The sequence below is a fragment of the Hypomesus nipponensis genome, chromosome 15 (assembly GCF_054491055.1).
Source record: "Hypomesus nipponensis isolate SF chromosome 15, ASM5449105v1, whole genome shotgun sequence".
NCBI lineage: Eukaryota > Metazoa > Chordata > Actinopteri > Osmeriformes > Osmeridae > Hypomesus > Hypomesus nipponensis.
In genome coordinates this window covers 19,245,873-19,258,899 of record NC_140375.1, presented here as the reverse complement: position 1 = coordinate 19,258,899, position 13,027 = coordinate 19,245,873, and the positions used below count along the sequence as shown (strand labels likewise).

The 13,027-nt window shown below is 47.1% G+C and overlaps 1 protein-coding gene across 3 annotated transcripts; it reads left to right on the top strand.

Annotated features, from left to right (window-relative positions):
* The first annotated feature begins 299 nt into the window (after positions 1-299).
* stx1a (syntaxin 1A (brain)) lies at positions 300-13,023 on the top strand. 3 transcript variants are annotated; one of them, XM_084673757.1, is made up of 10 exons: positions 300-450; positions 2,015-2,086; positions 2,611-2,710; positions 6,083-6,157; positions 7,168-7,241; positions 7,632-7,740; positions 8,035-8,108; positions 8,653-8,778; positions 8,884-8,994; positions 11,944-13,023. In XM_084673757.1, the coding sequence occupies exons 1-10, from the start codon at positions 421-423 to the stop codon at positions 12,019-12,021; spliced, it is 849 nt and encodes a 282-aa protein (XP_084529883.1). In that variant the 5' UTR covers positions 300-420; the 3' UTR covers positions 12,022-13,023. The 3 variants fall into 3 exon arrangements, with proteins under 3 accessions (XP_084529883.1, XP_084529882.1, XP_084529881.1); XM_084673756.1 differs by lacking the exon at positions 11,944-13,023 and adding an exon at positions 9,429-11,357; XM_084673755.1 differs by lacking the exon at positions 11,944-13,023 and adding an exon at positions 9,429-11,357 and having other exon boundaries at positions 8,653-8,799.
* Positions 13,024-13,027: the final 4 nt, after the last annotated feature.

Sequence of the window (13,027 nt, the reverse complement as noted above, 5' to 3'; positions counted from 1 at the left end):
AGGACAGGGCTGACGTGCGTTAAAGCTCGGGATGTAACGGTGTGGGCTAAGGTATCGAGTATTTTGCTTTCTACCGACAAAGGTAATTGTCACACAAAACACCACCTCCATCCCGACTAATTTGGGCTTTAGAACGATTCTCCAATGAGTATTTATCCTAATCACGGGGTGATACATTTTATTAAAACTATAAATATGTGTATCCGTCGTTGACTTATGTTGTCGCCTCACATTCCATGCGCGTCACCCAACTGTCCCCCCTCTACCCAGGGTAGATCTGCAGCTCGCGATCAAGCCGATAGACGCGCGCTCTACAACCTCGCGTCGCCGCCCTTTCATGAATTTATTGCTGAGAAAAAAAGATTATAAATCAAAGAAGAACTTGGTCTTATTTCACAAGACACAGGTGTCCCCGTAATCATGAAAGATCGTACGCACGAACTAAGACAGGTGAGTAGTGTTTTAAAGGCTAAACTATTCTGCTGTTTCAAAGCAAGCGACCTTCCAAATGTTTGCTTATTTTCTTACTGGCCTCGTCTCAAAAGAAGAATTGCCGACGAGGTGGACTATTAATGCCAAGTTGAGAAACAGTTGAGATTGAGAAAATATGCAAAAACGTGTAGTGTTTTCATTCAAACGTAGGCCTGCCATCGTTCATGGTACCATCGTTCATGGTAACCTTGTCGGATATTTGCCAGTAAATATCCAGTCACTACGGGTTATCCATAATACTAATAAAGTGAAAGTTAATACGGTGATCTGGTGTGAGGTCTAAAACCACGCGCTTACTGATTTGCTCATCGTAAACTTGAATACCAGTTATGGAGGGATGTAGGCCAGTGTAACAGATTTGGACACGCTCCTTCAGAGGTATACGGGCTGATGCTCGCCACTCGCTGGTCTCGAACACGCTTCCTTTGACTTGCCAAGCACGACCACTACCAGCTACTACAACGAACAGCTAGCTCTTCATTCACGCGGGTGGCCTGTTATATTCTTGAAGAGTGAGTGGGAGAGGTGATGTTGGCAGTAAGCTGTAGCACACTTCCCCCCCCTAAACTATGTTCTCTGCCAAAGACACCACAGTCTGAATACTTCTTAATTCTGCTGTAGTGAGGTTCTGTTTGATCTGGAACCGGGGACACACTTCAATCCTCCTCCTCCCTCTCCTCCTCATCGCTCCTCCAGCCTCTCCCCCTCCTCCCTCTCCTCCTCATCGCTCCTCCAGCCTTTCCCCCTCCTCCCTCTCCTCCTCATCGCTCCCCCAGCCTCTCCCCCTCCTCCCTCTCCTCCTCCCTCCTCTTCTCCAGAATCAACAAGAAGGGGTTATGCTGTGTAATCACCTGAGCCCTGGCAGGTGTGCGTGTCTCAGAGCGCAGGTTCCTTTTAAACTAAGTACCAGTATGTACCCTTATACACTCATAAAGCAACATTCTACTGTATGCTAATGACCATCTTCCTCCATACTCAGTTCCCATGTGAGTTAATTTTCTCTCTCTCTCTCTCTCTCTCTCTCTCTCTCTCTCTCTCTCTCTCTCTCTCTCTCTCTCTCTGGGTGGGAGGCGGAGGGTTGGGAAGGTGGAGGAGTAGAGAGGAGGCTGGGGGAGAGTGGTGGAAGAGGGGGAGAGTGGTGGAAGAGGGGGAGAGTGGTGGAAGAGGGGGAGAGTGGGAATTTTAGAGAAGCTCTCTCCTCTCCACAGCCCTGACAGGATAACGGCTCTCCTAGAGAATCGTGTTTGTCTGACATCTTCTGTCTGTAACGGTGACTAGTACTTGTTGTTTATAAAGCAGTCATCTTTTGATTTAGGTGAATACATATACTGAATCTCCTGCTATCATTAAGAGATTATGAGGCAAAAGAGATTCAATTGTGTATGTGAGTGTGTGTGTGGTACATTGATGTATAACGCTAAGTACAAATTCTCTGTCCCTTGGTCCTGATGAAATAACAGCTAAACTGTTCTAGTGGCATAGCTTGTTGCTCTTCATCTATGTGTGTGTGTGTGTGTGACAGGGGAAGGAGGAGGAGGAGGAGGAGACTGTGATGGGGATGGACAAGGCCTTTATGGAACAGTTCTTCGAACAGGTGAGATCTTCTCTCCTCTTCTCATTCTCCTCTCCTACGCTTCCACTTATCTCCTTTCATTCCTTTCTTCTCCTCTTCCTCACTCTCCTCTTACCTTCCTCTCATTGTCCTCCTCTCAGCCTCATGTCACTTTGGTAACAGGCATCAGCTAAGTGAGTAAATGTCAGATGTGGCAGGAACTTCTGATGTAAAACCCTGACAGGTACATGCAGTCTGGTGGATGAGGAGGGGCTGCCAGGCTGACATCCACAAAAGGGAGGGAAGGAGGGAGTGAAGGAGAGAAGGAGAAAAGGAGAGAAGGAGGAAGCAAAATCAGTCATACTGATTAAACAGAACATTCTAACAATGCAAATAACCCCCTCAACTAGCTGGGGAGGGGAGGGAGGGTAGAGGGTAGTTTCTTCTTAACTTATTTCGATTTTGCCCTTCTGTTTCTCCTTCTCTCCTTCCCTCTCTCTCTTTCCTCTATCCTCCTCCCCTTCTCATTCCTTCTCTCCTCTCCTCTCTGTCCCCCCCCCCCCCAGGTGGAGGAGATCCGGGTGTGTATCGACTGCCTGGCTGAGAAGGTGGAGGAGGTGAAGAGGAAACACAGCGCTATCCTGGCCTCACCCAACCCTGATGAGGGTGAGAGGGAGGGAGGGAGGTGGGGAGGGAGGTGGGGAGGGAGGGTGAGAAAGAGGGAGGGAGGTGGGGTGGGAGGGTGAGAGGTAGGGAGGGTGGGAGGTAGGGAGGGAGGGAGGGAGGGAGGGAGGGAGGGAGGGAGGGAGGGAGGGAGGGAGGGAGGGAGGGAGGGAGGGAGGGAGGGAAGGAGGGAGGGAGGGAGGGTGAGAGGGTGAGAGGGTGAGAGGGAGGGAGGGAGGGAGGGAGGGAGGGAGGGAGGGAGGGAGGGAGGGAGGGAGGGAGGGAGGGAGGGAGGGAGGGAGGGAGGGAGGGAGGGAGGGAGGGAGGGAGGGAGGGAGGGAGGGAGGGAGGGAGGGAGTGTTAGAGAGGGAGTTAAAGTGTGAGTAAGTCTGTCTGTCTCTTATCTATAAATATTTCTATCTAGTGTGTCTCTAAAGATAGCGGTGAGTGTGTGTGTGTGTGTGTGTGTCTCACTCTCACCCACACACACTCTCACACGAACACACTCTCACATGGCCTTGTCTTCTGTGTGAATAATGAAACAGTGTTCATGTTGGCTGGTAAACCTGCCTGGCTTTACCCTGGGTGAACTGCAGAGATGGGAAGTAACAAAGTACAAATACTTTGTTACTGTACTTAAGTAGATTACGTACTTAACTAAAAACCTTTTTGTGTTTTGTTTGAAATACAAGTTTTGAGAGGTTGTGGAAAATATTTTTGAAAAAAAGGTTAAAAACTATAAACATTTTTGTGTAGTGTTGTGTGTGGAAAAAAAGTTTAGAAAGTTAAAACTGAAAGAAAAAAAAAAGTTTAGAAAAAATATTTTCAAGAAAAAGTATAGAGAAAATATATACAAAATGGGTTTGAAAAAAAAGTTTCAAAAGGTTGAACAATTGAAAAAAGTTTCATTTTGGATGAGAAAGAAGGTGTTAGCGATGTCGACATGACTGAGAATAAAGCCATTCCTGATCACCCATTGGCCATACATATGTGAGGGAGATGTTCTAAATTGTCTGTGTCAAAAAGGATTCCTGGTGAATGCGCTGCATGTCTTTAGTGTCTTTTTGTATTTATGTCTTAATATGATGTGAGGTCCAACAGGTAGTAGTAATGGCTCCTTTTTACTGAAGGCAGAGCCTCCATGTCAGAACCCACACTTCCTTTCTTGAGTTAAAGTGCAGTCTCCCTCCGTGTTTCTCAGTGAAAACACATCTACACACACACACACATCCACACACGTGTGTGTGTGTGTACTTCAGCAGTACCGCCTGAGGGTCTTGGCATTGTGTTTGTTAATGAAACAACCCTAATGAAGACAGATCAGACAATAACAACACTAATGTGCACCAAGCTGCATAACTTCCTATTAGAAGGCTGCAAGATGGCTGCTGTTTGCTCCCACAGTAGTGTGTGAGATAGAGAGAGTGTGAGAGAGTGTGTGTGTGTGAGAGAGAGTGTGTGTGTGTGAGAGAGAGTGTGTATGTGTGTGACTCCCTCCCTGTTTCACATTGTGAGCGTGTGTCTGAGGAAGTTTTGCTCCTAATTTAGAGCATTTCACAGCTTCAAGGCGTAGTGTAAAATCTGTGTGTGTGTCCAGACTGGAGCTGGTTAGGGTTGGCGTTCTCACTGTTACATTAGTGTGTGTGTGTGCTTGGACCCTAACCCCACCAAGGACTCTGGACGATCAATATACTAAGCAAACACACAGTGAATACATTCCAACAACTGTCTCTGTCTCTCTGTTTGGATCTCTCTGTCGCTCTCTCTGTCTCGCTTTGTCTCGCTCTGTCTCTCTCTCTGTCTCTCTCTGTCTCTCTCTGTCGCTCTCTGTCGCTCTCTGTCGCTCTCTGTCGCTCTCTCTCTCTCTCTCTCTCTCTCTCTCTCTCTCTCTCTGTCTCTCTCTCTCTCTCCTGCTTTCTCTCTCCTTTCTCTCTCCTCTCTCTTTCCTCTCTCTCTCTCCTCCTCTCTCTCTCCTCTTCTCTCTACCGCTCTCTCTCTCCTCTCTCTCTCCTCTCAATTCAATTCAATTTAGCTTTATTAGCATGACAGTCATTACAACCGTATTGCCAAAGGAAGAGGCACAACAACAGACATTAACAACAACATTCAAAAACAACAGAAGGATCGACAGTCAGTATTGTCCGGAACATGTGGTAACAACAAAGTGTCAAGAACAGAAAACATCAAATCAAAACAAAAAAATCAAAACCTAAGTAAATAGCTACATTGAGATAGACAACACATATTACAAATAAAATGTCAAGGCTGGTCACACTACATTCAGGTTTTCCCTGATTTCATGGCACTCTTTAAGAAATCGTCCAGATGGGGGGGCTGTGTCCCTCCCCAAAGAGCACTTTCATCTTTTCATCATCAGACAGTGTGGTGAACGATGGTATAAGGGTTTCAAATGTATTCAAGAAATGCTGTCTGGTATGTCTGTAATGTTGGCAGAAAGAAAATTCTTTTGGTAACCAAGTTTTTTTGTGTCTGCCTTTTTCAATGGCTAGACTGTGGTCACTGATCCTGTATTTAGTCAGGATCTGTCTCTGTTTTGTATTTTTGACAGTGTAAAGATATTAAGCCAATTTCAAAATTTCTGTTTAGAGCCCGATAGCAACTTAGTTTGTCTTGTGTTTTGGTTTGGTTGTTCCAATGTTCCAGATAGGCTTTTTTGGTTTGTTGAACAATTTGGTTTACTCTGATATGTGATTGTGAAACAGTGCTGATCTGAGATCGGACAATGTTAGGAGTTTGTCGGTTATTTAGTCTCATGACCAGCTGACTCTCTCCCCTGCTTTCTCTCTTCTGCTTTCTCTCTCTCTCTCTCTCTCTCTCTCTCTCTCTCTCTCTCTCTCTCTCTCTCTCTCTCTCTCGTCTCTCTCAGTTCAAAATGCTTTATTGGCATGACAGTTCGGGTTGAGCAGTTTTGCCGAAGCAGTCCATGTTGAATTTTAACATATATATCACAACATTTATGGGGAGTATAACAATAATAATATGGCAGTACAATATAACAGTAGCATAGTAAGAGTAATAGTAACACATAAATGCATGTTAATATACAGAAAGGTTTTAACAGTTGTACAGGGTTGGTTCACTGTCCCTTAGGTTGTGGCATTGAGAGACATATCTAGCGGCAAGGCTTGCAGTAGGCCCATCACCCAGAGATATCCCTAATTTCTAGTTTTTATCAAGCTCTGTGTCGTTTTCAATTAACTCTACATTTTTTCAGATATCGGAAAAATATCTGGAAATATATATAAAATTACTTTCTCTCCTCTCTCCTGCTTTCTCCCTCCTCTCTCTCTCCTGCTTTCTCTCTGCTTTTCTCTCTGCTGCTCTCTCTCTCTCCTGCTCTCTCTCCTGCTCCAGAGACGAAGGTAGAGCTGGAGGACCTGATAGCGGATATAAAGAAGTTTGCCAATAAAGTCCACTCCAAGTTAAAGAGTGAGTGGACCACGCTATCGCTCTCTCTCCATCTGTCTTTATCTCTCTCTCTCTACATCTCTCTGTCCCTCCATCTGTCTTTATCTATCTCTCTCTCTCCATCTCTCTCTCTCTCCATCTGTCTTTCCCTCTGTACGTGTGCACTCCCATGCCATCTCTCTCTCTCTCCATTTGTCTTTCCCTCTGTACGTGTGCACTCCCGTGCCATCTCTCTCTCTCTCCATCTGTCTTTACCTCTGTACGTGTGCACTCCCGTGCCATCTCTCTCTCTCTCCATCTGTCTTTACCTCTGTACGTGTGCACTCCCATGCCATCTCTCTCTCCCTCTCCATCTCACCATCTCTTCTTTCTCCCTATCCCCATCTCTCTGTCTTTATCTCTATGTATCTATGTCAGGACTCAAATTCAGGTCTGTGTATGACAATGCTGATGTATGATGCTGTGCTATTGCATGTGTGTGCATACTGTGTGGATCCTGACTCCCACAGTGCAGTGTCCTCCTGTGACATGGAGGTCTGGCTGGCGGAGAGAGAGAGGGAGAGATAGATAAAGACAGATAGAGAGAGATGGAGAGATAGATAAAGACAGATGGAGAGAGAGATGGAGAGATAAAGACAGATGGAGAGAGTGAGATGGAGAGATAGATAAAGACAGATGGAGAGAGAGAGATGGAGAGATGAAGACAGATGGAGAGAGAGATGGAGAGATAAAGACAGATGGAGAGAGAGATGGAGAGATAAAGACAGATGGAGAGAGGGACAGTGTGCCAGGACAAGGGATCGTTAGAGGAAGTGTTGAGCTACCTACTGACCTGGAACATGCTCAGCAGCATAGATGGAGGAAAAATGTAGTTATTTGTGCCTTCTTGAGTAAATTAAAATGTTGTTATTCACTCTCTTTAAAGGCAAGGTAGGTCATGTTGTTGAGAAGCACTTTTCCCAGCCTGATAGCAACCTAGACATCTAAAGATTTGACTGTTAAATTGTCTGAGTGTGTGTGTGCGTCCCCAGGTATCCAGCAGAGCATCGAGCAGGAAGAGGGTCAGAGCCAATCTTCTGCACACTTGAGGATACGCAAGACACAGGTGAGGGAGGGAGGGGGAGGAGGAAGGGATAGGGGAGTGAAGGGAGGAAGGGAGGAAGGGGGGAGAGGGGTAATGGGAGGTTAGGGATGGAGGGGGTGGGGGGTGTGGGAGAGAGGGATAAAAAGTGTAAGAAAGAGATATATAATTTACATCTACATTTAGTAATTTAGTAGATGCTCTTATCCAGCGCGACTTACAGTAAGTACAGGGACATTACCCCGAGGCAAGTAGGGTGAAGTGCCTTGCCCAAGGACACAACGTCATTTGACACAGCCGGGAATCCAATTCCCTCGCCGCTCAGCCACCTGACTCCCTGACACCTGATGTAATGACATACTGTGTAGACAGGAAGTGAGGTCTTGCTGACATGGTCTGTGTGTGTCCCTGCAGCACTCCACGCTGTCCTGGAAGTTTGTGGAGGTGATGTCAGAGTACAACGCCGTGCAGTGTGACTACCGGGAGCGCTGCAAGGGACGCATCCAGAGACAGCTGGAGATCAGTGAGGGAGGGAGGGAGGGAGGGAGGGAGGGAGGGAGGGAGGGAGGGAGGGAGGGAGAAAAAGCTCCTGACACAAAGCTCCTAGTTGATGGATCTCCACAGACCAGTGGAGGATGAGTTTACACACAATATCAGTAATTTTTCTGCCAGTGTGTGTTGGACAACATGAATGTGATGCCTTTACATAGTGAACACATATTCTGTGTGTGCCGTGAGTGCTTCTGACTGTGTGTGTATATGTGTGCACGTGCGTGTGTGTGTGTGTGGGTGTGTGCATGTGTGCGTGTGTGTGTAGCTGGGAGGAACACCACCAGCGAGGAGTTAGAGAGCATGCTGGAGAGCAACAGCCCAGGGATCTTCACCTCAGGAGTGAGTTCCACACGCATCCTCTCTCTCTCCCTTGTCCTACTCTCTTTGTAACTTTCATACCCCTCCCTCCCTCCCTCCCTCCTTCCCTCCCTCCCTCCTTCCCCCTCCCTCCCTCCCTCCCTCCTTCCCCCTCCCTCCCTCCCTCCCTCCTTCCCCCTCCCTCCCTCCCTCCCTCCTTCCCCCTCCCTCCCTCCCTCCCTCCCTCCCTCCTTCCCCCCTCCCTCCCTCCCTCCCTCCCTCCCTCCCTCCCTCCCTCCCTCCCTCCCTCCCTCCCTCCCTCCCTCCCTCCCTCCCTCCCTCCCTCCCTCCCTCCCTCCCTCCCTCCCTCCTTCCCCCTCTCTCCCTCCCCCCTCCCTCCCTCCCTCCATCCCTCCCTCCCTCCTTCCCCCTCTCTCCCTCCCTCCCCCCATCCCTCCCTCCCTCCTTCCCCCTCTCTCCCTCCCTCCCTCCCCCCATCCCTTCCTCCCTCCCTCCTTCCCCCTCTCTCCCTCCCTGCCTCCCCCCATCCCTCCCTCCCTCCCTGCCTCCCTCCCTCCCTCCTCAGATGGTGATGGACTCCCAGGCTCTGAGTGAGATAGAGACGAGGCACACAGAGATTATCAAGCTGGAGGGCAGCATCAGGGAGCTGCACGACATGTTCCTGAACATGGCCATGCTGGTGGAGAACCAGGTGACTGTCTGGGTGTTAGAGGTGTGTGTGTGGTGTGGTGTGTGGTGTGTGTGTGGTGTGTGTGTGATGGTGTGTGTGTGTGACAGTGTGTGTGTGTGTGTCTAGGGGGCGCTGGTGGACAGCATAGAGCACAGTGTTCTGGGGGCGCAGGACTATGTGGAGCAGGCCAGGGAGAACACCAGCCAGGCCACCAAGATACAGAAAGGCAGCAAGCGGGTGAGACGCTAACACACACTCATGACTCTCCCTTCTCTCCCCTCCCTTCCTTCCTCCCTCCCTTCCTTCCTTCCTTCTTTTTTTCTTTCTTTCCTTCCTTCCTTCCTTCCTTCCTTCTTCCCTTCCTTCCTTCCTTCCTCTGTGTTTCCTTCATCCTTCCTTCTCCATTGTTCCTCAGCCCCTCCATGTCGCACCTCTCCCCATGCACCCTCCACCCCCCACCTGCCCCCTCCCCATGCACCCTCCACTCCCCACCTGCCCCCTCCCCATGCACCCTCCACCCCCCACCTGCCCCCTCCCCATGCACCCTCCACTTTTTTATCTACTGCTTCTCTCTCTCTCCCTGTCTCTACCTGTCTCTCTCTCTCTCCCTCCCAGTCAGACATTCATTCACCCCCTCCCTCCATCTTCCCTTCCCCCCATCCCCTCATCAGAAGATGATCCTGATTTTGGTGTGCATCTTCATCTCCCTGATCCTCATCATCTCCCTGGCTGTGGGGCTCAGTTAGGTGCCCTGACCCCTCCAGGCCTCCAGGGGGCTCCACCACAGACGAGGACCAGTCTGAGGGGAGTCCTGCCTGATCTCACACTGAGCCACACATCTCCTTAGTAGTGCATGTTGACAATACAGCAGAAGATCAAGGATCAAAAGTGCATGGTTCTAACATATCTAACCTTTGGTGGTCAGGATCGAGAAACAGCCTGTGTTTACCAGACACCTTCAAAGATGCCACTGTAGCAGAGAGTCCACAGACAAAGCATGGTACCATCCACACCTTCCCCTACCCCCGACAAGGGAAGGGTCCTTCCCCTTTTGTCCTTATCTCCCAGAGTAGGAGCTTCAAATTCCTGACCCAGCATGGGGTCAGGAACAGAGACCATGGTCTCACATTGTCAGAACAAAGGGGATTACTTGAAGGAACTTTCTTGTGTGGACTTACAAACATTTTCTAAAGGACTACATGGCTCATGGACACTAATTCAAGGACAGTAGTCGATGTGTTAGAATGTGTTTGTCTCATTTACCTAGAACGTTGTTAATTGATGTTTGATTATAACTTCCCTTCAGGTATAGTTAAATCAGTCAATCTTGGTATCAAAATAATTGTATCATACTAACAAAACCAGTTATGAACGTTGTATTGTTATATTCTGAAGTTTGAGCATTCCATGGACATTTGAGATAATGGAACTCAAAACTATCAGCCACTTCACACCTCTGGGCAGGTCCCAGGACAACGCCCAGGTGGAAGTAACTGACCAATGAGAGAGGTCACCTTCACAGGGATGACCCCCTGTTCTTTGGGGTATTTAACCCCCAAACGTACAATCACCCCCGCTTGTTCGTAGGATAAACTTGTGGGTGAACGCGTCACTCTCTAACCTATTCCTCTTAACCTGCACCTTCACTGAGCGCCCGGAACTTTGACGAGAGATTCCGATTCTGTTCGTTGGACATAACGAACCATTTGACTCCGTTCTTCAAACCGACAAAAGTAACTGCGATTTGCAATATTTCTTACTTGTGACATATTGGCATGTTGTGATTGAATTGTTGATGTTTGATTGTATTCTACAAATGATTTGACTTAATCATCGTTAGGTCAGTTTCCATCGATCGTCCATTGTTACTATAGAAGCCTCTTCGTATCTCTACCTCTTCCTCAACTTCTCCCCCTCCCCTCCACACGCGCTCTACGCAACCATTGTGTAGCGCGCTCTCATTAGAATTTAGGCCTACTGTACTGCTTTAGCCCAACTAACCCATAACTTGTCTGGTATGTGTTCACTATAATTACATTCCCTTAAATAAATCATTGTGTATAATACTCGCTTATCTCTCACGTTATATGATCTGCTTTACTTTCATAGAATTTACTACTTAAGATTAGACTGATTATTACGAGTGCTATTATTCGATATTATTAAACAAGGTTTCCTCTGTCCCTTTCACGAATCAGAGGTGGTGCCCCCAAGAACTACTATACTTTATTAGAAATTAAGTATTACTAATCTTAAACGAGCAAACCACGCTACACCACATAGACATGCTCTGCTCGGCTCTGACAGAGCTTGGAACTAGTTACTAGTACGGGTCAGATGGCTGAGCGGTTAGGGAGTCGGGCTATTAATCAGAAGGTTGCTGGTTCGATTCCTGGCAGGGAGAATGTCCCTGTACTTACTGCAAGTCGCTCTGGATAAGAGCGTCTGCTAAATGACTAAATGTAGTTACTGGGAGATGGGGTTTGTTGTGTTAGTGCTGCTGGTGTCACTTCCTGTCAGTCTGTCAGGTGATTTGCATGTTTGTGGAATGCTGGCATTTTGACATTTTTTACACATCGATATAAAGACTATAGAATATATGTTTTTTTTATTTTATTTGTCATGTGGACCAAACTGTATAATTCAAAGTAAAAGAGGATGTTTGGCATTGCAGACTGTAGCAAGCCAGATCTGTCATAGATGGTGTGCAGTTTCTAACTGCTTGTTCTTTAACATGGGTTTCTTCTTCTTCTCATGCTGCCTGGGAACTAATGATCTAACTTCCTCTGCACTCATAATCTAACTCAGCCTGACGTTGTCATACTCATAATTCTAGTCAGAATATGAGTCTGATAACTCTCCGTTCGGCTGTGACTACGGGGCGTGTTTCAACCGAACTCGTAAAACAAATGCCTCTTTGCTCAATTGGATAGACCTACAACCAATCAGAGCAACGTAATATGTTGTTTGTTGAAAACAAGTTCAACCCAAGCGGTCTTTGGTGACGTGGTTGAATACATTACTGTTGATCATCTGTCCATCATCGTATAAAGCCCGCCCTGACAATTTGATTGGTCGAACAGCTCCAACCCAGGTTCCCCAGACACAACTTCCCGACTAAAAACATTTTTTGTGGGCGGGGCTAAGTTGAGCTGGCAGCCAGGCTAGATCAAACTTGTTCTGCAGAAGAAAATCCTGATCCTAATTTGCATTGTGGTCTTAGTGGTTGTGATAGCTTCCACAGTGGGTGGGACATTAGCCTGAAGCATGCTCAGACTAGATCTTTCTACGTCAAACACACATCTGTAGTCACACACACACACATACACACATCCACAGTCACACACACACACATACACACATCCACAGTCACACACTCACACATACACACATCCACAGTCACACACTCACACATACACATGCGAAACACATCTATACATGTACACACACACAAAAACAACACGTTTATTGTTTCTTGTGAATTCCAGTTTCCTGTGCAGCCTGTTTTCAGTGTTGTAGGAGACTCTACTGTGTTAATCAGTCTTACAGTGTTCAAGAGCATCTGTCTGGATATGGCAGTGATGTCTCTAAATGTTCGGTGCCACAATGTATTTCTCTGAATAAGGGACGCAAGTTTGTTATCTAATGTGGGTGGGACAGCGTTTTTAAATAACTGAGGCCATTATATTTTTCTTTCTTTAAGAGCAGGACAGATTTGACTTTCAAGTCGGAACTGAGTTTTTTGGAAGAGTTCCAGTTCCTTCAGCAGACCATACATGGCCTCGCAGGAGTTTCCCCTTTTCTCAGGTACATGTTGAAGATTTCCCGGGCCTTGTCTTTCTTCATGGGAAACTTCTCCAGCACCTCCTCCCTTTCGCCAGCGTTAAGTATTCTCCTCTCCAGAAGTTCGAGTAAACGTTGTTCTCAAGATGCATAGCTTGGCTTCTTCTCTCGCGCTAGGCTAGACAGAAGACTTAGATATTAAATGTTCGATTTGGACGTGAATGTTGTATTTCTCACAAGTTTCTTTAGAGGTAAATTAAAAGGGTAACCAACCCGCAAGATTTTTTGCACGTTTGATAATGACGATGGGTAAATCTACTTAACTAATTGGCGAAAGAACTGGCAACTTTATTGACACACTTCAAAAATCCCACTGTCTCCTGTATAGATTAACCTAGGGGTATTGCCAGCAAGCACAAACTAGAAAAATAACTTATACACCACTCATTTATTTCAAAGTTAACCACTAGGAGCAAATCTAAACAGG